General features: G+C 43.0%; 1 protein-coding gene across 8 annotated transcripts in view; it reads left to right on the top strand.

Moving 5' to 3' along the window:
• The window catches only part of FGGY (FGGY carbohydrate kinase domain containing), a 224,775-nt gene extending 201,817 nt beyond the window's left edge, over positions 1-22,958 (top strand). For all 8 annotated transcript variants that reach the window (XM_072868154.1, XM_072868151.1, XM_072868150.1 and 5 more), the window contains 2 exons: positions 21,807-21,868; positions 22,778-22,958. In XM_072868154.1, the coding sequence (XP_072724255.1) occupies positions 21,807-21,868; positions 22,778-22,859 (144 nt within the window). In that variant the 3' untranslated portion in view covers positions 22,860-22,958. The remainder of the gene's footprint in view (positions 1-21,806; positions 21,869-22,777) is intronic.
• The last annotated feature ends 911 nt before the right edge of the window (positions 22,959-23,869 follow it).

The raw sequence follows: 23,869 nt of genomic DNA, 5'->3' as shown, positions 1-23,869 counted from the left end.
TGCTCCATGAAAAAATTACTTTAAATTTCAGTGCATAGCTTATACCTACTGTTAGAGATGGTGTTTTAGTGGTGAAGAGAGCTGAATCTTCACAGTTCATTCATTTGTTGTTCTCTCACTTCTTACTGGCAGCAAAGTTATCAAGGGATGTCATGGACGGTTCATGATGTGGACTCTACTGCTTGCGGAGAACCAAACTGTTTTCCACGTAAGCAGCTAAGCCGTTCAATGGCTGTGGAGTATATTTGCAACTAACCAGGCCTGGACTCAAAGCAGTGACTCGGCAGTAGAAGAACTCTATCCCTTTACCTCTTTCCTTGGTGTTTTGACACTGAAATACATCTTTGCCTAATTGAAAGGGGTTTTTTTTTTGTCTTGCATAATAAAGTTAGATTCAATATGGCATGCATGAAACCACCAAGATACTGGCAATGCCTCTGGCTTTTGTATAGAGTCAGCTGCCTTCTTACCAGAAATCTTTAGAGAAATATAGATGAGAGAGAAAAATTAAAAGGCAGTGATTTGATGGCCACTGTCCAGTCCCTTGTGGCCTAGTGTTTATGGTACAAAGAGTGCCTTTTTAGTTAGCATATTTTGGCCTTACTGTCAGAAGTCTTTGCAGTAAGGGTAAAAAGCGGATGAATCACAACTACTCTTTTGCCCTAAGGATGATCCTTCTGTATTAAAGCTGAGAAATATAAATGCTTGTCTGTCTCTCCCAAGCACAGAATGAGCTTTCAATCAGTTTGAAAGTGTGATTTCCCCCCCCCCCCTCCCCACTTTTCAAGTTGCAATAAATATACAGAAGCATTTCTACTTTCTTTCAGCTGACTTCAGTGGACAGTATTTTCATATGGTTGGAAATCCTTCTTGCTGGGGGTTAAATCACACATACAAGCACCACCACTTAGAGAGTCAAACAGCTGAGATGTGGCTGTAGCTGATAGCACGATGCTTTCACAAAAGTGCTAAGAAAAGTACCCTCTGTCTTGTTGCTGTTTACTGACATGTGATACTGGTTGACATCTGTTGCCCTTCTCATTTGAGGACTGTTTGCTTTACTAACTTTAACATTTCCCCATTGCTATGCTGTTGAAGTGCAGATACACAAATCTCCTTGGAGTCCCCAAGGTCCTTTTATGAGGAGCAGAGCTGCCATCATTTGATATCATCCTGCTGGCTGCCTTTTATATTGGAGTTTAGAGAAATAATTCTGTTGCTGTTAAATGTTCTTGGTGGAGTGCAATGTCTAATGCTATATGTTGTCATACATTTGATGTATTATCAGATCAGTACATGCTGTACGGTAGTGTTTGGTTCATTGTCACATTAGATGATTTGTAGTTATTTTATATCACTTGAAATAATTACAGGTAAAAATTTGTCTAAGAAAATGTCAAAGTTTGTTGTAGCAGGTCATATAGCTACTGAAATGACAGATGATCTTAGTCCATAATCATAATGCAAAATTCTTGGTTAATGTATTAACCAGTATTGCTCCAGGATTTCAGAGGAATGACACCAGTTTACTCCAGTGCCCTGATCCAATCAAGCACTTAGGTACATCATCTAACTTTCAAGTAGGCAAGAAGCTCAGTTGAAGATAAGCAGGACTGCCCGTGTGCTGAATTACTTTACTGGATCAGAGCCCAAACAGGAATCTGACACACAGCTCACTGGTAGATGACACATCTTGAAATGATAAAGGCTATTACAGCTCTTGCAATTGGTTCGTATTATTACCCGTGCAGAAACAAGCTGTGGATGCTATAGGTAATAGGATACAAAGGCGGTGTCTTTTGTTAAGTGCTGTCCTTTTGTGGAAACTTAGCATGCTCCATTTTAAATGTCATCCAGTACACAAATGTTCAGATTTGGAATTTCTCAGTAACTCTTTAATGACAAGGAAAGGCAGCTGCAGTAAGTCAGTGTAATATATTGGCTATAACAGAACATTTACATTAGCTGAGTATTTGGCACAGAAGTACTAGAGTTGGAGGCAGCAATCTCAGAAATCCAGTACTTAAAGATGTGGCCATATCATTTTTCTAAAAGTAGGTGGTTTAATGAAGTACCACACTAATGAAATAAAATGAAACATGGCCTTTTATTTGGGCATCGGTGGAAGGAGATGGGGCACTGTGTGTTGGGATATCAGTGTGACTTACCTGTTTATTAATTCTGTCTGAGAGTGGTGATAAAGATTTTATTACTTCTTTTTTACATTTATGAGGATGGACTGAAAAGGTAATAAAGACCTCTCAGATGCTCAAATGACCAAAGAAATCTATTTAATCCTCTGTCTTTATGCTGAAGGTGCAGCCGGCTTTGCGCATTGGCAAAGCTCCATTGACTTCACCTGAGTTCTATATCTTGCATGCACGTACCCGATTACTGTATTAGAAGCAACCATATGTATGCAAATACAATCTCTTCTGTCTATAGGCTGAATGTGTAGATTGTCATGCCTTTCAGCTTTTAATAAACTCACATCAGCTGATGTTGGCAAAGAATAAGATTTAGTGTTTTGTTAGTCTGCAGAAGTTGAGACTCTTACTAAACCAATGGTATTCTTCTCATCTGTCAGTAAGCCCAAGACCTGGCAAACAGGAGGAAATATGCTGCCTAGAATAGTTCAGGTTCTGCTGCTGCATATTTTTGTAACAAACCATGAAATGACCATGGTGGAATTTGTCTAAGGAGATGTACAATTAGTTGAATTTTTTTTTTTTCAAGCAGACTAAGACTAAGATCAGCCCGTAGAAGAAGTTTAATAATATCACAGCCTTACAGTTTTTCTAGCTTCCTGGCCCTGTCTTTTCTTGAGGAAAGCCATAAATATGAGGAAACCATAAATGTGTCTTTATAGTAGCTAGATATTTTCTTTAAAATGTACTATGATCCATCTCCTTTCTATTTTAAGGACAGATTTTACCCACATACTCAGACATAGCTGAAGTCATTTGGACCTTGGACTCCCCTTCTGTCCAGGCCATTTGAGCAAGGAAAAGTGTGATAGCAATATTTTATAGGAAGGAAAAGTACAAAGGAGGATACCATGGATCCTTTGTAACTGTCAGTAGCCAGTAAGGTCCTTTTCAGAGCATGTCTTGCTTAAATGATGTTCGGGATGTCAAACAAGTTAAAGTCTCTCTGCCCTCACCTCTTCAATAGCTGAGCACAACAACCTTCCAGTTATGCACTGGAGAATTGGAAACTCAATCTGGCTACATTGTGAGATTAATTTTCCATCTGGGATTTGCACTCTTGCTATGTCAGCGCAGGGGATCAGACTGTTCTGTGGCAAAGCACAAGCATGTAGAGTCACAGCGCTAGCTGTCTGAAATGCTTGAGGTTTTTTCACAATAAAGTTTTTGAAGGACATGATGATCACTTAGTTGTGGGATTTGATGCCGGTAGGACATACTTTTGCCACCCTGTATTTGAAGAAGTTTTATAACTTACGTGTACTATGTTGTCTTTTCTCCTAAAGATGTCTAGAGGGGGTTGTTTCTCAAAATTTGCCCTATCTGTATAGTTTAACAAGACTCTGTTTACTATCTAGGCATTTCCAATACATTTCATTTTATTGTGGTTAACAGTAAAGACATTTTTATTTACTCCCTTTCATATAAACATGGATCTGAAATGGTAGAGGAGAGATCCCATAACCTTTATTAGTTTTATTAGCAACAGAAGGCAGTTGCTTTATTAGCATACTGGCTTTCCTCATTCTCAGAACCGGAATCCAGTTCCCATTATCCTTTCTTTGTTTGGCTAAGCCATAGGTTCTTTTTTCCTTGGTTTCTTAGATATAGACGTATAACAACCATTCCCAACCCTTGCTTGCTTTCTTGTTTTGAAGCAACTTTTCATGCCCACTGTGCTTAAACATTTCTGAGGCACATTTTGATACTAGAAATTGGACAGTGACATGTAGAGAGAATCCATACGAAATTGCTTCATGGCTCTGTTTTGTTTTTACTGGGACAAGTGTTCACGTAATTATTAGCAAGACCATAATTGTCACTCTTGAGGGAAATCTAGGCAGAAAGGCTAACCACCAAGTGGGCATGGAAAAGCATAAGTTGCAGATTTTTGCACAAGATACTCCTCCAGATGAGGGCTGAAAAACACTAGAAGAACATGAATAAGGAGAACCGCTGGGCCCATATCTTGCTGTGCTTTATAAGCGTGTATAAGCAGTGAAAGTGAGTTGGATTGTCATCTTTCACAAGTGCACTTTTCAGCTAAGAATAATTTATAGGGGATGTACTCAATGTGTAGTACTCCTAGGGGTTGCATTCACCAGAGCATTACTAGCCTTCAGTACATAAATCTATTTTGCCCCATGTCGAGCCTGTTTGTGTGAGCACCTGCTATAAGTTGCTGTTTTCTGCACAGCTTCCAGATAGTCCTTTACCAGGTAGAAATTTTAGGGAGGAGTGTGGGTGGGGAAGGTCTGATGGGAGCACATTGTTTTGTCAGGGAACAGAGTAAAGTGATATGGCAATGCACTCCTCGCTAAGCAGAGTGAGGAGTGGTTAGATCTCACCATGTCACTTCTTTTGGAGCTCTGGAAGCGTAGGGGACCCTCCAAGGGAAAACACTCTGGAAAATAAACCAATTTTAATCAGTATTTTCTCCTCTGAAGAATCTCTCCACAACAAGAGTATGTGTGGAGGGTTGTACCATCACTGAGCCCAACCTCTCCCTCCCAAAATTGTGGGGTGGAGGTTGATAATGTGTCGCATTTGGAAGGTCCCTTCATTGCCCAGTCCTGTAGCTCAGAACTGAGTTAAACACCTTGGATATATTCAGCAAAATGTTGCTGAGTCTAGCGGCCTTGTGTCAGACTCCTTTTGCTTTCAAAATGTCTGGTAAGACTTGATTTTTGCCTAATTTTCGCAGACTAACGTCTTCCTATCTGTTGTCATGAATCACTAATTTCTGTTAACTTTAAGTAGTTTAGATAATGAATCCTGTATCTTTAGACTGGACTGGGGGAAGCAGTGCTTAAGTGTCTTACAGCAGATAAATTGGATATGTGTTAGCCTCTAGGTTGGAAGCTGGCACTTAGTTTAGGTGAAAGAGATGAGTAATGGCCCTAAAGATGCTAAGCTGTTTGAAGCCCTTCTGATAAATGGGGTCTTTTTGTGATGAGCTATCCTCACTTTCTTTGACTGGTTGGTATAAAAGCTTTGTATATACAAGCACATTACTCATTATTTACTGGTCATGGTTGTAAGGTTGTTTAATTTTGCAATAGTCCCATCTAAGGGATGATTCTTGCATTGCATGAAAGGGAGACTAAGCAAGCTTTGTTTTTCATTTGCCTTGTATAACTTTGCCCCTGTGGAAACATTGGATAGCCAGCACATTTGCCATAAGACACAAAATGCCAGACTTGTGGCTTTCTGGACATGGAAGTTCCACTCATCCCAGAGAAGAACCAGAGGACTGGCATGGAAAGAGAATAAAAGAAACATGAGAAAGATGATAGGTGTGGTGGAGAATGGAGCTTTTCTTCTTTGGCACTAAATCCTGGTATCCCCACCATCTCCCTCTCCCTCCTCCCACTCTGATATTGTTTATTCTTTCCTCTTGTATTCTTGCTGCCTTCTTGTTTGTGCCTCTCTTTTGTTTAAATTTTTCCACCTTTTCTTCTTTTCTCATCTGTTGATTCTTCTTCTCTTCTCCTATTTCATATTATTCCTCTTCTTTTGTTCTCTCTCTCTCTTTCCCTTCTCTTTCCATATCGCAGTCCCTTACCTGCGTCTTCACGTAATAAAAAGCAAAGAGGAAGGGATGGTTTGTGGCTCATTCAGTGCTGCTCCTTCAGGTCTCCTCTCAAGGCCTGTAGGACTTCAGTAAAGCGTTGTGGTGTATCTTCTGTTTATGGGTACAGCATAGCCACACAGCACTGACTGGGCTGTGCCAGTGTTCTTGGACTGGAAGAGGAAAGATTTATGATGGCATTGATCACAGTGCTAAAATAAACTGCCCTCCCTTAGCCAGAGGAATAGGAGTTTGTAAATGCCAGCGTTTTATACACAAAATGAAGGACACCGGCTAAGGAAGCCAGCTGCCTAGATTAGCTGTTCAAGATCTGAAAATGGCAAGTCTTTAAAAGCAAAGGGACAGAAAAAGTAATTTATATTAAAACAAACTCTGTCATGAGTCATTTGACTTCTTTTTCTCTTGCACACATAGTTTATGTCTCAGGCCTTCTAAGGCCCGAGTAACATCTGATACTCTTTAGGCTGAGCCGGCTCTAATAGGAGTAGGTTCCTGCTTCCAGTTACAGTGTACCACTTAGAACTCTATTTAATTTGAGTCTTCTGTTTACAGGCTGTAACTATTACTTATTTGTCATTTTTATGGTAATAGAAAAGATTGTTTGTCTGTGATTCAGTCCCACCCATGCTGTTGAATAGTTCTGTGTCCGCAGCAGCAGCAGCAGAGAAGTGACCCGAGAGGGGCTTTGGCTCTTCACCTCAGTCATTTTTCTCATGCGGCCTCAGTTGTGCAGGTCACGCAGGTCAGCAGGCACGAGTGGGGATGCAGGTCCCTTGCCATCCCTCCCAGCCACTACCTCGGTCTAACAATATCAGCAGAGCGTTGCTCCATGTTTCTCGCACAGTTTGCATATGACCTGCATGTGGTTTTTCTTCCCTTCTACTTTAAAAGAGATAACACCAAAGTGTACGCTGTCTGAAAAATACAGCTTTGCCTTTTTTGCCCTTTTTCTTTTTTTGGTCCTCTTCCTTTCCTTCATCCCCTCCCTTCTGCTCCCAGGTTTCTGTTTAAATATTTTTTACCAAGTGCTTCAGGTGTGAAAATAGTTAATTGCAGCTAGAAAATAGGAAAGGTGTATGAATTCTTCAAGTCTCATTAACTGCTTGTTCGACCTGAAAGGGGAAAACGAAACAGAGCCGAAGGTCAGAAAAGCTTACGGGGCAGGGGGGGAAGTGTTCCCACACCCCAGCCAGCTCCCCCGGGCAAGGATAACCCTCAGGGCCCACTGCTGCAAGTGACAGCACCTTCATTAAGCAGCATGGCTCTTGTTCCCCCTAGTGGCTAATTACACAGGATGTGTTTCACACGAGCATTTCATTTAGCTGCCTTTGAACTTCCCTGCCTAATTTTCCTCCCATCCACATGTTTTGCTATGCTTTGTAACTTTAATTTCTCCGAATGATGGCATTTGCCATTCGTTTGATTGTGACTTCAGGAAGCAGGAAGATGTGTGATGGATAGATAATACCTTATATCTGCGACACAGCAGTAGGATTTAGGGTTGGAGAGGTTTTTGCACATATTCCACCCATGCATGCTGGATTTTTTCTGCAGCATTAGCAGTAAGGGTTAAGGAAGAAGGGCTTTTCTTTGTTTATCAGCATCCCGGTTCGTATTGTAACTCCTCAAGTATGAACAGATACGAATGTCCAGAAATGTTAGACACCTCAAATCAGCAGGCTTGTTTAATGTCCTTGAGATAAGAACTGAATTGCCTGGCTTTACAGATCAAGCAAATACCATGTAAAATGTAGTACAGTATTTCTTAGTGAGAGAGGAAAAAAACCCCTGTATTTTCCCGTGTAGTTCTTATTAGCAGCCTGGTAATGGGAGATAATGCATAGATTGGGTGAAACTCATCAGCTGTACTAGTTCAAATCTAACATAAGCCACTGTAGTATCAAGTTCTTCTGAGGTTACCTCGGTATAAATAAAAGCAGAATTTTGCCATGAGAAAACAATGCGTGTTACCTAACTCGAGAGTCGGAGTACATGGGTTTTAATCCCAGCTTTACCACTGACTCTGTCTGTGACTTTGGGCAAGTTGTTTAACTTTGTTCTTCATCCAGCTGATTTGTGAAGCAGATCTAGTGATGTTGTAAGTACCTCATAGGCTGGTTTTATAGTTATATTAAAGGTGACAGAATGAAAAGTGCAAAGAAAATGAATGATGATGCTAATGATGTTGCTCTGGTGGATTAAAACAAGTAAGAATGGGAAGGCCGGTAGACTGACGACCCAGTTGCACATAATTGGAAAATCTTTTGACTTCCGCACAAGAAAACAAAAAGCTTACTAGAACTGCAGCCAGTTTATTATGTGTGGGAATTTTCATTGCTATGTGTATAATAATGAAAGATGGCTGATACAGTATGACATGAATACAACTCAGAAGTTTATATAAGTTTTTAATATTTAGAGCATTCATGACTTTTAAAGGTGTTATACATTTACAATGAAATGCACTTCATGTGCAGAATTCTTGTTTCTAGAAAATACTTGGGCAGCAAAGGGAGACCACATCCTTTAAAGCACAAATTCACTCATGGTTTGTGTTGGCAATTCCTTAGGAACAACAAAGGCTAATTCAAGATCAGCATTTTCATTCACAGGCTTGTAGCTGTAGACATCTAACGCTGTATCTAACATGTAACTGAGAGACTGGGTGTTCTTTTTGCTGAAGTATGGAGCCTTCTAAACTGCAGTTGAAGACATTTGCTGGAGACTTCAGCAAATCAGATGTTATCCTTTTTGGACTGCAGTGCGATCAGGATTAGCAGAAACAACAGATGCATCTTGCATTGCTGAGCGTTTTTTGATTTGCATCTGAAACTGGTTTGTGACAGGTCAGCAACCCAATGAATGTAATGTAAAACATTCAGCAGGATAAGACCTCCTTGTTAGGACTGTATCCTTTTTCTTGCATGTCTGGGTTGTATTTTTTTTAATTAAGTTATGGAGTTGTAGAATGGCCTGCCTTCCTTCTATTCCTGTAAAAATGAAATGACTGACAGCTTCTCAGTTGCACACGATCCTAACGTTTATTAGAAGAGGAAGGGGCAGGATAGGATCCTACGAAATTTTTCATGTATTATATATAGAGAAAAGATTGTTGATCATGAGGCAACTGCATCTTATCAAGCAGTCTGTTACTGATCTAGTCTGATTTTATATAGATCTGCACAAATTAATCTAAGACCAAAAACCAAGCCAGAGCAGAACAATGGGTAAGTGCGTTTAGAAAAGTTGTATAGTAAAATTAAGACTTTGATCAGATAAAAGTAATTTAATTTCCCTCTTCTCATTCTATACTTGTCACAGCCAAAGAAATACCTTTGAACAAAAACTAGCTTTTTTTTAGATTTGCTGTATTAAGCAATTTCCAAAGTACAAAATTGCTGCTAATGGAAAAGCGAAACAAATCTGGGATTTGAGCTAGAGCAGTATTCGTGCAAGTAATTAGCCTGTACAAAAGGAGCATTCATCTTGAAATGACAGATAAGCGCTAAGGACAGGATTGAAAACTGTAAATATGTTAGCACTTTAAGCGAGAGCACAGCTTCAGCACTTGTTAGACTCATCAGCTGCTGTAAACAATATGGATCTTTGAAACGATCTCTGCTGAGATCTCAGCACATTAGATAATGATATAGTTGTTCATTTTTGCTTTTTCTATTTTGTTTTTTCTTTCAGAAAGTACTTTCTGCAAAGAATAGGCCTATGATGCTGCCAGCACACACACTTATCTTTCTCCATGAGTAGACCCAGTGAGGGCTGCAGAGTCACTGTGGGGAGTAAAGAACAAGCCTGCAGAGCTGGGCTCTGCCTTTCCCGATTTATGCACAAGTGAGGAACAGTATGTGCAGCCGCAGTACAACTTTCCTCTCATGGCTGTGCCTCTACCCAAGGCTAGGAAAGGCTCTTTGAGGTCATCCAGGCTCAGTTCACAGTTAGGATGCTTCTTCAAGTACAATTTTAAAAGGCAGGCTGTGCAGGTGGTGGTGGTGGTAGCAGTTTCTCTTGTGTAGCTTTGTGAAGGGTTAACAGTGACTAAGCTGTAACAATGGAGGGATTCATGTTGTGAAAACTGCATACAATAGAAATTAATTTGAAACCAATAAATCCACTTTGCAAAGGACACTATAAAAAGCTTGCATACCACGATAACTCGCAAACACTCACTGACCTCGCTGAGGTTCTGATTGGTGACCTACAAGTGAAAAGCTCCATGAGCCATTTGAGTCTCTGCTATTCATCTCTTCTCTCAGCTTGCTGTCTTTAAATGAAAGGCCAGATCCTCAGCAGCAGGAATTGGCTCCATTCTTAGGATCAGCTGAATCGTGAAGCACAAAGTGTTTTTTCTTCAGTTGTGTCCCACATTGGCTAGATTTCCCTCCTAAGTGTTTGATATTAATCTAGTGGTGTTATTGATTCCCATGGAATATATGAGAAACTGAGGTGGAGAAAGCTTGCGTGACTTGTCCAAGATTAAAATTCAGGAGCTGGCGTATCCGACTGCCCTCCTTACAGTCACAGAAGTTGTGCTGGGAAGAGCTTTCCCCCATAAGCACTTCAGGAGCAGTGGGTTAGAAATTTCTCATTAAAGTGAGTGAAGGGGCAAGGTTTGCTTGGAAATAGGAGCCACGAGGTGCAGCTCACTGGGGGCTTCTTAAAAAATGGGAAATGGGATGGGACAGCAAAGTAAAAGTAGGAATGGTGACCGGCTGGGTGTTGTGAGGTGAGAACGTCCCTCTGGAGGGATTCAGTGCTGCTTGCCTTTCCCGGGGATAAAAAGGACAGCTTATAAACAAGCTCACCAACCCTCCCACCTAGCCAAAATTTGGAGGTGGGAAGGTGGAGTCTGTCCAGTGTGCTCTTCTCTGCAAGATCTCTACTTTAAAGATAACCCCTGGGGCAGGATGGTGCTATATTAGATCTCAGGCTGTGAGCCAGCCAAACTCTGCTGCCCCTTGATGACTCACTCACATGCGAACTGCACTTTTAATTCTAACTGGTGTGTTTTCAGACAGAACCACCTATTGTTTTGGGCACCGTCAATTATAAAATGCGCTCTTTTTCTATTTGCCAAATGAATACAAATGCTTTCTTAGAAGGTCTCCTAAGGAAAAAGATGCCTCAGATACCTTTAAAAATTCCTGCTGGCAATGCTGGGTGGCAGGTTTAGATTTGCTCATTAAAAGAGGTTATGTAATATTACTGTAATCAAAGGCTCTTTTATGGCTCTGGGGCAGGTGGGGATTAATAGCCCTTGGTTTTGGTTTTGTGTAGAAAAATGTCAAGCCTGACAGATAGATAGAGTAGTGATGAGGGTAACTTTTGACATTTACCAACAAGAATAGTTTCTTCCCAATGAATTTGTGTAAGTTGGTGCCAACAGGTTTTTCTGTGCAATAAATGTAATTGCAATACACAGAGAGGTTGTGCATATAAAAAGGTTCCTACTTACAGAGAAGTTTTAATGCTAGAGAACTGTATTTACCATTTCCCAATGGTCTCCAAGACATACAAGCCAAACTTTTTAGGAGCAAGGGGAGAAGAATACCTATTTTGATGTGACTATTACAGTTGCCTCATATAAATCTCTCTGAATTCTGTGTCCACAGGAATCCCACCGTTCACGTTGGGATTCTCCCTCGCTGCTGTTAGAGCACATTTGGCAACAGACTGGCCATCCCATCCGTCAGACCAGGCTTCCCAGGTTTTTAAGGAATCAAGAGCTTTCTAAAATTTTGTAGCAGTATGTACCCAACATTTAAAGTGCTTTTTAGGAACAGTACTGTTCTTAAAGGACAGTTTTAGTGGCAGAAGAGCAAATGAGAGCAGTAGCTTCTCATCCCTGGCTGCCTCTGATTGTCAGACCTAGAGAAGAGAGGGTGCCCCTGTTTTTAACAAAACAGGACAATATCATCAGCTGATCAGTGTGCTTTGCTTCAGCTCTCACTCAGTTTAGTCACTCGTAGCCTCTAATTTGGGAAAGAAAAATACTTTCTGGAACAGTGTGCTAGAAAAGGTTGCTAACTCCTTGTCTGTAGTAATCATGGCAAGGAAACCAAATGCCCTCTGCCATAGACAGTTATCTTCTCTGTACTGTGCTGCACAAGGAGAAATGGCTATGCAGTCCAGTTCTAAACTCTTAACAGATTTCTCATGTCTTCTAGGTTTTACTCTCTGCATGTTGGATATCTATAAAATACCAGTTCTCTCTTAAGTGATATTTTATTTTTTTGTTGGAGATAGGATGTCTGTAAGGTTACCAGAAAGGCTCTCTTAATATTTTAATGCAGTTTTACTCTCTGTTTTAACATCTCAACCTTCTACTGGTTTACAGTAGTGAAATATTTTTGTTTTTAAAGGTCTCGTGTTTTTTATGAGCCCCTGTCCAGGGTAATTTCCCAAATGCAGTCCAGACTGGGTAAAATGTAAGCATATTTCTGAGGTATATTTTTTTTTATAGTAAACCACACATCAGATTAACTAGATAAAAAATAATCCCAAATCAAAACTCTCAGCAGGGATTTCCCTCATTAACCTCAGGTAGACACTGGAGCATGGCAAAGAATATATTTGAAAGATGAGGGGAAAAGGAAAGTCTCCTCAGCCAGTGTTGGAAAGATGGAAAGAATAATTAGATGGAGAAGAGTGAAATGTTGCTAATAGTTTCCTTTTCTTGATGGAGTAACCCTAAAGCAAAGTGTAGGCAGAAGTTGTTTTTATGACAAAATCCCAGCTAGATACCCCAAAAATGCTAAAACCCACCGAGTGGGGAAATGAACAGAGAGATGTGTGCAGATTAATTAGATTGAAAAAATGTTTTGACAGCATAAGTGAACATATGGAAAGAATTGAGAGAACCTGATCCAGTTCCCCATGTGTAAATGATGCCTTAGCCATAGCTCATAAAGCAAATTCAGATGAAAAAAAAAAGGAAAAAAAAGCCCCCTTTCCTATCCCCTCCCCCCAGTAAACCCCAATCCATTGCCAGATGGCAAATAAAAATTTGAACTCAATGACTAAACGCGAGGAAAGCTGTATGTTCAACGTGAATGTGAAAAGAAATCAGCTGAATAAATCTGAATTTTGCACCTTAAAGGAAGTGGTGCAGTTCAACTAAATATTGTGTCAAGTACACAGCCGAGTGTCAGGATATCCTGTGCGGATGCAACTTCTCTGTTTTACCCTCCCCTGTCCAAATGACTCCTTCTGCTTTCTGTCCAGCTCATTTCTTTTGTTGTGCAAGTTAGTGTGGAAGCACACACCTGCCCGGCCTGCCCCAAAAGTTTTACCACCTCAAATTGAAGGTAAAAGCATTAGGACAGATACTGCAAGCAGAGGGTGAGAAGGGAGCCAGAGAAGCAAAATAACTTGTTCCAGGTTTCTGCAGAAGACCAGCGCTCCCGGGCTTAGTTTACTCCATCACCAGCAGCGATGAGTATGGAGAGGGCTGATTTAGCTTAACAGCTATAGCGCAGTCCCTGCATCGGGATCTGGTGTAGGAATCTGCTCTCTTGACTCCCAGGGGGGCTTGCTTTCTGTTAAACAGAGCCGCCTGTTAGCGTAATGTTTCCAAGCCTAAAAAGTAGGTTAAATCAATATATTTTCATGTGGTTTCTATGGACAAACCTTCTTAGTCTATTGTAACAGCGATGCTATGTGTGGTTAACAAATTTATTCCACCTCAGAAGGGGGTGAGGGAAACGGTACTGTCTGTCCCAGTTGGTGGTGTAGTCAGGGAGCCTCCCCTTTGGTAACAAAGCTGCCAGCCGTGGCATTGCCACCCTCAGTGTGGGATGGGCAAGGAGGCAGAGTGGGCCCCAGGTTGTGGAAACCAGCCCGGTGGGCAGGCTGGGCAGACCTCTGTGCTGCTGTGATTGCATCTTGTCAGTATCTGTGCTAGCCGTATCAAAGCTATCTTGGATCTTCATACACAGACGTTGTAAAGTGGACATACACTTCATGAATAATCTATGCAAGCTCATGTCAGGGTAAGTGTGGCTAAACCATGCCCCAGCTCTGGTGCAGACTGCTTAGATGTTGCCCACCGACTGTTGATTCACGGCACCCAGTGCCAGCAATCTGTGAAACTGAAACAGGAGCTAAACGCTTGGGCTCTTTCCATTGCCCAGGTAAGCTGAAACCCCTGCTAAGCTGTCAAGTTTGCATCCAAGCAGCTTTGGGCGCTAAGAGGTGCCAGCAATGGAGCCCTCACAAAGCAAACTGCTTAATTATTTGATAGTCAAAGGCAACTCGGGGGAGTGCAGAGTCAAATCAACAACAAACCAACCTATATTTAGTAGCAGTGTGGCTGGAGCTTAGACCCAAACATAGTTTCCAGCTGATAGATGATGGGGCAATCATAGCTGACCCTCATCCCATTCTAAATTTGGTCTGCAGAATAAGTAATTAATATCACTGCTAGCACGACAAGCCACCCTTTACAGCAGCTGCATTGCCACTGCTGCTCCTCTTATGGCTTTGTCTGTCGGCTGGCCAGCCTGGCTGAAGCACAAGCTCTGTGCGACACTGAGCTATGGTGGCCACAGTCTGTCTGCCACTCAGCGTAATCACTGAAGCAGAGTAAAAGTAGGTGCTCTGAAGGTAGATGTGGTACCGTGGCCTTATCTGCACTTGTCTCTACTGTTATGTGATCTCTTTTCCATTTGTTCTTGTTTCTGATACTAAGGAGTGAAAGCCGTGCTCCTACGGTACAGGACAGGTCAAGTGATACGTACTTTAATGAGGCAGGGAGGGCTGCAGTAGGACTGAGAGCTCTGTGTACCACCGACAATGCAAAATTAGGGACGAACCTAGAGTTTACAAACTTTATGCACAAGCCAGATCAAACCTGGGGGAAAATAATTGGGCACAGCCTATTTCAGAGGGAGGTAACTGAAAATTAAAAGAGTAAATTACAAGTCCCAAAGAACTCGGGGAACCTGTTGCAAACTTTCTGGATCCTGGTTCAGTGCTTGAACCAGAAAACTACCTCATCTCAGTACTGAGGATCCATCCAGTTGGTCTCTGTCAACTGAAGTTGGATGGTTTAGGGGTAGAATAATGTTGGGCTGCTTCTAAGCTGTCTGTTTTCCCTCCACCACAGTAACAGTCTTTAATAAACAACTGCGTAAAATATTCCTCTAAGATGGGCCAGTGCTGTTATCGAATGTATGGATAATGAGATTCAAAAGGCCAGTGCCTTTTCCTGGAAGATAGACTTGAACTCAAGTCCTGAGCTGGTGTCCTGCTTGCTGGATCTTCATCCTTCTGTCCTCTTCTCCCTCCTTCTCTGTAGTCTCACTTACAGACACAGACAGACGGAAACACTCTCTCTCTCTCTCTCTGAAGTTTGATGCGAACACAGAAATCTATGTTGGAACAGAGCAAAAGGAAAATACAAGCTTGTGTGAAATTTTCCACCTTTTCACTAAATGAATGAAAGCCAAATTTTCACACTTTGGTCTTAGGTGTGAAATTTTTGCTCAGCTCTAATATTTATCCATAATGTGTTTTAAAACTTGGCTTGCTCCATTCAGAATACCACAGAGAATTGAGTTACAGATTTTGGGCTTTGTGCATGCTGCCAAGATCTGCCCCTATAACTCAAACAAATTTAAGGGGGAAAAAAAAACCACTAGAAAAATATTGTATATGGTCCATCACATGCTTTCTTCATGCAGTCATATACCACTAAAAAGTAATGTTCTGCTAGGGCTCTGTTACATAAATATATTCATGTAACTCCTGTAAGCATAGATAAGATGAATTTTGCATCTCCAGGCTATTGAGTAAGCAATCCCTAAATAAAAGCCTATAAGAAAATAGCAGCCTTGCTTACAATTCTTAGAAAAGTTTAAAAGTATTTCTTGAACATCAGCATTTCAAGAAATCTATTTATTCCCCTCAAATCCAAATATATCTGTGACTGGACTTCTTAAAATGATGTTACTTAGCATCTGTTAGTCTCAGCGTTTGTGTGTGGAATAGCGATGAGTGAGAGAGAGGTTCTTCACTGTTGAAGAACAGTAAAAATTATTACATATAACATTATTTACTGTATTCATTATGAGGACTTCGAAGTGTAAAGAAAGTCAGTCTGTTAGTTTCAGGATACTTATGCGTGCTGAATTCTGCACATCAGAACAAATCTGGTGGGGAAGAATGTTCCTACATGTCAGTCTATTGTCAATGGGGCAACTTTTCAATTCTTTTCCTCTGATGCTGGATCTGTGACAGTATAGAGCTGTACCAAAACACCAGAGTCGAGACTGACCTGAGTGGGAGTCTGGGTAATGTTTTCAGGGTAATGAAGGCAAAATTCGCGTTTCCAAGCTCTATGTGGTTCAGAAGTTGAGACTGACCTTCCATGCATACGCTCGTGTCATTCTCAGGAATATGTGAAGAAGAATGATTGCTGGTACAGATTTCTCACTGTGTTTGGCTGTAAGAATGGCAGCATTTGATCACTTGGCTTGTATTGCCACAATAAAAATGAATATAATTTCCTACTTTTGCATAAGTACTAAGATGAGGTGAATTAACAACTTCAGCTTGGGAAGAAGAAGAGTAAGCCATGCATCTCATTCCAGCTTGTTCTGAGATTCCTGAATTAGTTATGTTATAATTTATAATCCAAAGCTGGTTTACAGCAGAGTTACTTTTCATCCTTCCCATCATTTGTCGGCCAGTCATTCTTGGTGCAACAGAACCATGACTGTCACTGGACAAGCCATAAACCAGCAGAGTTCACGGAGAAAACTTGCTTAGTTTGCATTTGAGTACACCTCTTGGTTTTCATATTGTCTCAGGATCTGTCCTCCAAGTAGCTGGCATGCTGTTGCTGTAACTGGAGCATGGTATACCCACACAATTTGGTGAGCTTTGCTGTATGCTTTTGTATGTGCAGGCCAAATGCTTTCAGCCACTGAAATTGTACAGTAAAACTTTAGATGATATGTGGTTGTTTTCACGGTTAAGTTAGTAGCTATGCTGGGTGAAAGTCCAAAGATTTCTTGGGATTATCAAAATGAGTAAGTGGGGAGAACACAGCTGGGAAATTGCATTTGTGCCTGAATGCCTCATCCATTTAACTTTGGATACAATTTTTAAAGTACCTAAATATAGCAAAAGCCCAAATTCTTAAGGGGACTAATGTCCCCAGCTCATTAATTTCAATGGCATTTAGTTACTTGACTTCCTTACCTAAGGCTGACATCCCTATATCTGATTTCTCATTTGATGTATGCTTTGGAGAGCCTACATCCCATTAATTTTCAGTAATATTCAGCCACATAAGTCCTTGAGTCACTACTGAAAATGAGACTTAGGGACTGTTCACAAGTGGGCTAATCTTCCTTGGCTCCCTTTGTAGTCCCAAGGGAGATGGGCTCCTCTTGTGGGATGAGCGGGATCATGCTGGGTGCTCTGAGACAGCCCTTGCAGGAGCCCATTGACTAGGGAATCGGAGAAGACCGCTCTCCCAATCTAAAGATAGCCCCTGTAAGCACCTCCTGCGGGCTCCTGATGCCAGGCTGACATGCTTTTCCTGGTGCCTCTGGCATGACTGAGTAGCTTGCTGCGCTGTTGTCTGCCACACAGTGTTAAAAACCTTTTCCTTTCCATTATTAAAGGGACAACAGTTGAAACTGCCAGCTTTTACATGCTGTGTCAAAATAGGGTTTCCCTAGGAGATAGGGTTTTCCCTGGGTTCCAAATAGGGTTTTCCTGGGAGATCTACTGCCTTTTGAGGCTGCCCTGGTGTCTTAAACTTATTCCCTGCCCCAGATCATGCTGAACAGCAGAATTAAGCCACCAGTACCGAATGCATTTGAGTGCCTGCTGACCTTCCCAGCTGGGTCGCCTTTCCGGCAGCAAAATGACACCTCGTTCTGAAATCTTGGTGGGCCTTGGAGAATTTGGTTCCCTGGGCCTGTCTTCCTTCTGTCCCGGGCAGGGTAACCCCGTTTGACTAACTCTCTCCGTGGTAAGCAGAGTGTTTACTGGCTTGTATCTGTCTCAGCTTTGACACTCTAACAAAAGGTTAGAAATCATGAATGCATCGCTTTATTTCTGCTCCACAGTGCCTCTCTTTTTTTCTGTGTAAACCCTTCACTTGCCTCTTGCCCAGCCTTTAGAAATGATGATCAAATGCGAACTTTCAGGGTTTATTTATAGCACAGCCTTTATGGAAAGAGAGAAAAGAAATGATTAAAAAGCAATTTTACAAAATATTTTGTTTTAAGAGAGAATTCATTGTGTTTAAATCACTGTATTCATTGTACTGTCTAGACTGGCAAACAAAGAAGATAGAGCGTCATTCAAATTAAGACTGTGAAATTCTTGGTGACTGGAATTATGGATTTGGATGTCAACCCTCAAACAAACTATTTCTGAACAGCAGTATTATCACTTTGCTATATTTAAGGCTTTGTTGGAGACAGAACAGTGCACAAGGTTGATCTGATTCAGTAATGCGATTCTAATGTTCCTTTGTTTCCGATTTCATTATAAATTCATATTTTCAATGTTCTGTTCCTCTTTGTCCCCAGAAAATTGTTGAAAAGACTCTCCTCTGGGAGTAAAGTTTTTGTTCAAACTAACAATGACCAAACTGACTTTAAAAAACAAAAAAACACACAACCGAAATGCAAATTAGGAGAGGGAATTAATTTAGGATATTTTGAGCAACCTAGAATGAGTGAGTTGTTGAAAATTGCTGGCTGTGTATTTTTTTAACATGTTATTCCACATTACCATGGTAGTTGCTGTGAGAGCTTAATGCTGTGGATTCTCAAAGACCTATGTATTTTCAGTAGATTTAAACATACAAAAGTATTTTACCTGATAAACTGGAAAGACATGGCATCTTCCTCCTTAGCTAATGTGGACAGATGGGTGAACCAGCAGAAGATAAGCAGCAGCCAGGCCCTGCTCCCTAGTTTAGATCAGGGCTTGAAGGACTAGTTGTCCGTTAGGGACCTCTCTAGCCTGCCTGCTGCCAGCGCCATCACAGAATCGTGCAGTCATTTCGGTTGGAAAAGACCCTTAAGATCATCAAGTCCAACCATAAACTCGGAGCAGTGGCTCCCTCCCCGGCTGCCCATCGGAGGATGGGGCCTCTGTGCCAAGGGTTTCAGGTTTGGGGAGGCCTCATGGGGAGCGTTAGGAGGCTTTCATCAGCCCTGTGGAGACTTGGTTTCACCCTTTGAAGACCACCGCTGCAAAGCGCTTGGTCTGAAAGATGGAGTGTCGCAGGTGCCCCGTGTGGTGTTGGGCCCCAGCAGGGTGGCGGAGGCACGGGTGGGCAGTGAGGGGACGTGCGGGAGGGAGCCCGAGCCGGGGCCGGGGCTGCAGCGGCCGGCGGGACAGCCGTGCCGACCCAGGCTGCCCTCACACCTTCCACGCCTGGTAGAGTCGGCGCTGGTGTCTGTTCTCTCTTGAACCAGCCTGAGGAGACCTGTAGTTAGATGAGTAACAGCGTAAAAATAAAACCAGTCTGAAGATATGTTTATCTCAAAAGGCTGGCTTATTTCCCAAAGAAGCAGTAATGCATTTTTCAGTGCTGGAAGTCGTAAGAGGCCCCAGAGTAAAGCAGAACATGAGCGCGTAGAATACTTATGGCAGAAGCAGAGCATGTCCTGGGAACGGCACTGTCTGTGTCCTGGTCTCTGAACGCTGCCCAGAACAGGGCAGCGGCAGGCAGACCCTGCGTGTGCATGGAGGGGGTGGATGGCAAAGTTTGGCCCTCCCTTTCATTTTTGTTCACCTGAGAAAAAAGTGGATTTGTCTGAGACTTTTAGACCCTTTAGATGTCTTGGTTTTATTTTTGTGCAGTATCTCCAAGGCAATTCAAAAAGAGATGTGAAGCAGGGAGCAGAAAGGAAGGCAACTCTTTCCATTAGCGAGAGTGCTTCGAGGGGCTTTGCCTTTGCCTTACGTTTTCCGTAAGACACAAAACTATCTGGAAAAGCAGTATTGATTGTAACAGAGGGAATTGCCTTTTACTCTGAGGGTTTTTTTTCTGTATGTTCATTCACTTTTTTGGGTAGCCTCTAAATCCAGCTGGCCATGTAAGGGAGTTGTAAAAGAGACTATTGTGAACAATGCTTGAGCAAGTATCACCTGTTACAGAACAGGGAATAAATGCCCATTTCTCTTACTGGGAAAGATACCAACCTTTCCATGCCAGTATTTTAATCTGGCTGGTGTGCAGAGTGTCTGTGCCAGCAGGCTCACATGTCCTGGAGAAAAGAACACACTATCTCACTGGAAGTGTTATTTCAAGGGTGTTTCTTGGGGAATCAAAGTCCAATCAACTTCTGCATGTATGAAAGAGTATAGGCATATGAGTGCACAGAGATACGCCCTGCTGTTTTATCGGAAGCACTAACAGACTAAATCCTGACTGCACCATCACTGGCAGTGCTTTTTACTTTGGTAGAGCCATGATTTCATCCAGTATTAACTGCCTGAGGTTGACAAAGGTAGAAAGTAGGTGTTACACATTCTAGTAGCACACTTGGACTGGCTGTATAAAAGGACGTGTTGATGCTGAAGGATGAAGCAAACACGCCCAGGACATGCCAGGTAATACTGCAGGTTCAAGCCAGCCAGGCAGGGGTGGGCACCGCCTGCTGCTCTGGCACACGGGTGGCATCCCAGGCACTTTGTGCCTCGCTGAGCAAACACTGCTGTGCACGGCAGAAAGAGTACCTGCCGGCTTCACGGGCAGCCCACTTACATCGCGGCATTTAGGTCATGATCGTATTTCTTTAGCACAGGGGAAATGGGAAACCAGAAGATCTAAGGTCTGCCAGTCATCTTGCTTATCCTCAGAGCCTCCCTGCCAGTGCCAGTCCTGGGCCGGTGAAACTGTGCTTACATTCCTCATCTATGCTGTAAAGTTCTCGGAGATCCTCAGCTGTAAAATGCTGGATTAGTGGGAAGCAAAGATTTTACTACAGCAGATATTACAGCCTATAAAATCATCCAACCCTTTTAAAAATCTAGCCGTAGTATTTGACTAGATGGCTTCCAGCAGCAGCGCAGGCTTGACTGTTCTCCAGGGGCCATTCTGATGCGCTGTGCTTTAGGCACTAACATTAAAACAGATTTAGGGTCCTGCTTAGAAACTATGAACGCTGATAGAGATTTAGTCAGACACTGATTCTTGAATCCTGATCTTTTATGTTTAACACTGTTCCATCTGCAAGCTATTGCTTTAATGTTCCTTGTGAAATAATTTCCACTGAAAATAGCCTGTGCCTGCTGCCTCCACCCTTGCCTGAGAGCTTGATCCTCTTATTAACATCGGTGATTAGTGTCTCATTCCAGTGGGATTGCTCAGGAGAATCCACAGACAATCAGAATCTCACAGAGATCAGGAAAGGAACCAAATTATTCAGTCCTCTCCCTTCCACACGGGACTCCGTCCCAGAGACTCCTTCTGCAGGGGATGCTGTGTGATCTCTTTGTCTGACTTTGTTTTGGCCAAAAGCAGAGCAGGATCAAAGTCTGGCTCTTACACCTTTCTGCTGGAATGCGAGGGCAGCTGTGGGCTCTGTAACAGAACTTTGCAAGTTACCTTTAGCTTCTGGAGCGCGCTCGAGTCCTCCCTTGCTGCAGGGAATTGATACGTTAAGGATATGATTAAGGGATCTCACATACAGTATCATTTTATTAGAGAAATCTCCCCTCTGGGGATGCAGTGTTTAACATTTCCTTTGGTTACTGTAAATAATAAAAGATAAGTATGTTCTGCCTCGGACTCCCAGTAAGAAAGAGGAACAGATTTTGGTTTACCGAGGGGTCTGCAGTACTTTGTTCTCATGACTACTATATAATGGGATTGAACATATTTTATGCCATCTGGCCTGTTCAGCCGAAACAAAATACATCAGTAATGTTCCGATTGGTTTTGAAACATCTTGTTCTTGTCAAAAAGTATTTTAAATCAAAACAGGCTTTTCCAGTTTGTGTTTGTCTTTTACTAGGAGGCCATGGCAAAAATGGGGAAAATTGGGAGAGTCGTGCAGCCTAACCACGAGCATAAAAGGTAATCCCGACTCCCGCGTGCTCAGCCGTGAGAATGTGCTGAAGTTAAGGCCTGTCTCTCTATAGCTCTGCCTGAATGCAGTAGTATTTATCACCCAGACTTTTTAAGGGTTGTGCAGGCATCCAGCGCTTTCACCTGCCGGAAGGCAGCCGTTGGCTGGCGGTGGGGAGTGCGCACCGCGGCCCGTAATCCCCCGCCCGTGCCCACGGCTTTCCTCGGCAAGCGAAGGCCGCCGGCAGCGCGAGGGAGGCGATGGCCGCTTCCGAAGCTGCCGGGAGGTCAAAGCCGCCCGTCCGAAGTGACCGCAGCTGCCGGCCGGCCGAGGGCCCTCCGTAACGCCGCGGCTGCGGCCCCCGCGCCGGGCCGCCCCTGAGGGAGCCGCCGCCGCCGCCGCCGCCCGCGGGGCTGAGGGGCCGCTCCCGCCCGGCGGGGCGCGGGCACCCCCTGGCGGCGGCGGCGCGGCGCTGCGGGGGGCGCGGGGTCCGGCACCAGAAGGCGCGCCATTACATATATGTGTATGTGTATGTGTATGTATCATAATAAGGGGGCAGAACGGCCGGGGAGCCGTGAGCTCTCCTTTACAGAGCCCTGGGGCTCCGCCAGCGGGTAGAAATGGGGGAAGAGCAGCGAAGCCCCGCTGCCTGCCCGCTCCCACCGGCGAGGGCTCCGGGGGAAAACTGTCTGAAAAGCAAAGCTGGCCACAGGGTAAACAAGAGGTATAATTAGAACTCGAAAGCACTTGTTTGGGTGGGAACTGGACTCTGGCAGCACACAGGACTCTGATCCTAGTAAAAGTTGTAATTAGGAAAGAGTCAAAGCTTCTTTGATGCGAAGTGAAGGAAGTAAACATGCATATTACAGGGGACTTAAATCTTCTCAGGCTTTGTTGAAATTAACTTTCTTACACAGGTTTTATGACAAGAAATATGAAGTATTTTTGAAACTTGTGGAACATCAGAGAGAGTATCGCTCCATCATGAACAGCATCTAATCCAGAGTCATGTAACCTGGGAACAGCAGGGATAATGAATTTCCAGATCCTTGTGATGAGGGTAATTTCTTCTTACGGTACTGTCCGTGTTAAAAGTATACTTTTATCATTTAAAGTGTACATTTTAATTTTTAATGAGAAATAAAATGTACTCACTTCACTGTGAAGCACTGGGTATTTTCTGTCAATAATCCCTGCACCCCAGGGACAAGGAATAATCATTTGCTCCAGTCAGAGAAGACAAGACAGCCAGCTGCGGGTGCCCCAGTGCCGGTATGTACAGACTGGCCACAAGCAGGAACAGCACAAGGAACAATGTAACTGACTCGATGGACTTGAAGTGCTGCCCGTTGCCATGCTTTTCACAGGTAACTACACCCAGCATCACACGTGGTCCGTTTAATTTTCATATCTGCTACAAAATCTAAACATGATTTCCATTGGAAAGTTCTGTTTGGGTTTTTTTTTTCTCTGATTATAGTACTTCTTTGGTGGCTGATACTTGAGAATCACTTTTGCAGCTGTGCAATGTTTTTCTCTCCGTTTTCTTCTGTTTCCTGCTTTCTTTTTTCTGTCTCTGTTCTTGCAGCACAGTCATTTTGCTATCAGTAGTTTGTGCCATTTTGTCTTTTGCAAGTAACTCGCCCTCATCGTGCGCTAATCACTGTGCAGATGCGAAACGGCCCGCTGTTGACACTGAAAGACTAGGTTGAGCAGACACAGTTGCTGAAAATATGTTCATAATGCAGGTGCATTCCTTCCATCCTGCCAGCTGCCTCATGGGGGGTCAGCCCTGAAACAGCCCAGCTCTCCCTGTCCGTTCTCATCACGTTGCTTCAGCCAGACCCAGCTCAGAGCATGTGCGTCTACACCGCCCGCCAGCTGCAGAGCTGAACTCAGCAACAGCGAGTACAGGGAATGCAGAGGGACAGAGAAAGGGTTTTCCTTCCTTAGACTTGCATTTGTCAAGGCTCAGAAACCTTCCTGGCTGCCTGCGGGCCAAATCCAGT

This window comes from Ciconia boyciana, chromosome 7, assembly GCF_034638445.1.
Source record: "Ciconia boyciana chromosome 7, ASM3463844v1, whole genome shotgun sequence".
NCBI classification, from domain to species: domain Eukaryota; kingdom Metazoa; phylum Chordata; class Aves; order Ciconiiformes; family Ciconiidae; genus Ciconia; species Ciconia boyciana.
Note: the sequence above shows the minus strand (reverse complement) of the source record. Positions and strands in the feature narration are given on the sequence as shown.